The 2975-nt window shown below is 44.8% G+C and overlaps 1 protein-coding gene across 1 annotated transcript; it reads right to left on the reverse strand.

Annotated features, from left to right (window-relative positions):
- Nucleotides 1-8: 8 nt before the first annotated feature.
- On the reverse strand, nucleotides 9-2548 carry LOC121138504 (PRAME family member 12-like; the record flags this gene model as incomplete). Its single annotated transcript, XM_040741186.1, has 3 exons — nucleotides 9-549; nucleotides 1276-1863; nucleotides 2183-2548. Coding segments are annotated over 3 exons (1495 nt in total), but the record flags the coding sequence as incomplete, so codon positions are not given.
- Between the last annotated feature and the right edge of the window lie 427 nt (nucleotides 2549-2975).

The raw sequence follows: 2975 nt of genomic DNA on the forward strand, positions 1-2975 counted from the left end.
AGGGAAACCTCCGGGTCAGAGACACAGAATCCCCTGCAATATGAACATCTCTTACTAACAAAATATATCTCTTTTGGTTCTCTAACACCTCTGAGAGTTTCCAAGAGTTCAGAACAGTGCTGGACAAATCTGTCTGGCATGACATCACCAGTGTCATTATAGACTTCAGTAGGGGCAGGGTACATCTCCAGGGTCAGCTTTCTCAGGTTAGCAGTATGCTGCAGCAGCTTCTTGAGACTGGACACAGACAGCAAGTTGTGCACAAAATTCACCTCAACCAACTGAGAGCACTGACTCAGTGCTGGGAGGAGGTCATCGATTTGGAAGTTCATGAGCATACAACCCTTCAATTTTAATGTCTGCAGTGTAGCTGTCACATTCTCCAACAGTCTTCCTAGGAGTGGATTACTTAAATATAAAAAAGTGACACCACTCAGGTCCAGGTATGTGAGTTGACTGACGCTTGGACACTGCGACAGATACCTCATGTCTGATTCTGATAGCTTGCAGCGAGTGATTGCAAGGGTCTCTAAGGGACTTTCCAAGTACCTACGGAAAGACAACAAAGTTTATCTCAGTAAGTGGAATAGTGGTAGAGAAAAGAAAGGACTTCAACATGGCAGAAGCTAGTTAGTCCTAAGTTCATTCTGCGAGCTTCCAGAAGTCCTAACCTGGGATGCTCCCTGATGGAGAATGATCAACACATGCTCATCATTGTGACTTGTTCCGTCCAAAACCTGTTCCCTCTGTACTGTACAGCATAAACTCTCATCAGGGGATCAATGATATCAGCAGGAGAGCAGGAAGACTACTAGGGGGAAGTTAGAGCCATACCCCAACATTGGTCTCCATGAGCTCCACCTTCCTAGCACAGACCGTGCACTGCTGACAGGGCTCCCCTGTGGCGCTAATCACTCTCAATCATTTTCCACTGACTCAGGCCACAACTTTGCTCAAAGAATACCTGCGCGTTGTAGAATCACAGACAGATGTAAACTCTACATACAGTTCTGATGACAGGGCTGACTTGGGCAACATGTGGTTTAAAACCACATCAACTTTGTAGGTCTGCTTTGTCCTTATCTGGGTCCCTAGCAAAGCCCTTTTCTAGATCATAGATACTAAAGTAGCAGAACGACTACTAGATCAGTCATCCTCAGGTCATATCAGTGTATACTGGGTTTTACTTGGAAGTCTCAGGTGTGCACTAATGTTTCATGTAACAAGGAAAAGCTCCTCTCTGGCCTGCAGAGCAAGCTCTCCATCCTTCCTCACCTGAGCACTTGGTCCAGTCTTTCATTCAAGAAAAAGATACCATTCAAATAGAGATGTTGGAGCTTGGTGAGATGGGAGAACTGCGAAATTATCTCTCTAGAACACCATTCTTTCCTCTCTCGGTTCCTAAACCAATCCAAAGGTGTGAAGATTTCATTGACAAGGAGTTTCTGAAGGTTTCTCATCTGGCCCAGGCCAGGGGCAAACATCGAAAGGGTTCTCAGGTCCCAGCATGCTTTCACTGCCAATTCCTGTATACAGCTTGGCTCAAATACCTCCAGCAGGTTTAGGGGCTTATAGACAGGGAAGACCCCAAACTCCAGCTTTTCACAGATCACCTGCAGAACATCTTTCCTCTGCTTGACCCACAAGTGGAAATATTTTAGGGATTTACAGAGATCCCTGGACTTGAGGGAAAGATTTATCATCACGGTCACAACCTGTTTTCCCTGTCGAATGGGATGACGCACCACTGGTTGACTCTCACTAACCACATTTGGAGAGCAGACACCATCCTCTGTTCCAGCCCACACCTTCCAGAAGTTATGCTGGGCATCCCGAAAATCAAGGACTTCTAGTTTGCAACTCCTGTTGGTCAAAAAAGAGAGTGAATCAAATGACAGGATTACCAATGAACACTCTGATTAAACCCCACACATTGACTTCCCTTAAATCCATTCTTTACCTAAAGACTGTTTCCATTTGTAGTGGCCGAGGGGAGAATAGCAGAGATACAGTCCCTCTATGTGTCTACATCTATTAGCAGTGCACTCCATGCACCACTGTCTGTTGTCATTTATGCACTTCTCTAAGAAAGCTCTGATTCAACTTGGACCACATTCTAAATTCTGTAGTCACCTCCCTCCATCCACACACTTCCCCTCCATGCTAACATTTTCTCACTTACCTAGGTCGATCCTTCTGATTAATCAGCATGTCAAGGCCATCCAGCACTGCCTTCAAAATTTCCAGGTCATGGGTCTTCATCAGGGCTCCCATGGGAAGGCATCTGAAGTGCCAGGCTGCCACCATGGCCCTCAGGATGTTTGTTTGTTTGCCATCGAAGGCGACTTTAAAAACTGGTGGGAAGAGTTCCATGGGCAGGGTCTTCAGAGCAGCGATAGAAAGGGCTTCATCTTTAAGGAGACTTTTTATTGCCAGAAGCTTGAGCGAGGATGGGGAGCATACACAGGTGCTATAGAAGGATCCAGAGAATAACCCCTTTCTGTTATTCTGCCAATCACGACCACTGTTCCCACTGAATCCTACTGCACTAGAAAAGGAGAAGGTTGAGAATTAAAGGAGAACCAGACTCTGATGCTGTCAACCAACTTCAAATGTCTCTCATGATCCTCAAGGGCAAAGTTAAAGATCCCACAGCCAAGTATGCTTTGCATTCAATCAATGAAACTTGTTGGGAGAATATGTGAAATGGATACAGTCACTATTATTTTTTAAACTTTAGAACCTGGAGTCACACTGAGCTCCAGACCCCTCTTTAGGAGTTCAACTACTGGGAATTGTCATCTTGATTATTTCCTGAGATTCATGGCCAACTGATGTTCTGTAGAATTTTCTTCATCGGCAGTTTATAACTCTATAGTCACTTTGAATTAAATACTTTTAAGGTAGACTGCACTTGATGGTCAGTGCTTGATCAATGTTCCTTAGCCCTTGAATATAACAAACTCAGCATTCTA

The sequence above is a fragment of the Mesocricetus auratus genome, unplaced genomic scaffold (genome assembly GCF_017639785.1).
Source record: "Mesocricetus auratus isolate SY011 unplaced genomic scaffold, BCM_Maur_2.0 contig_11187_pilon_obj, whole genome shotgun sequence".
Lineage (NCBI taxonomy): Eukaryota > Metazoa > Chordata > Mammalia > Rodentia > Cricetidae > Mesocricetus > Mesocricetus auratus.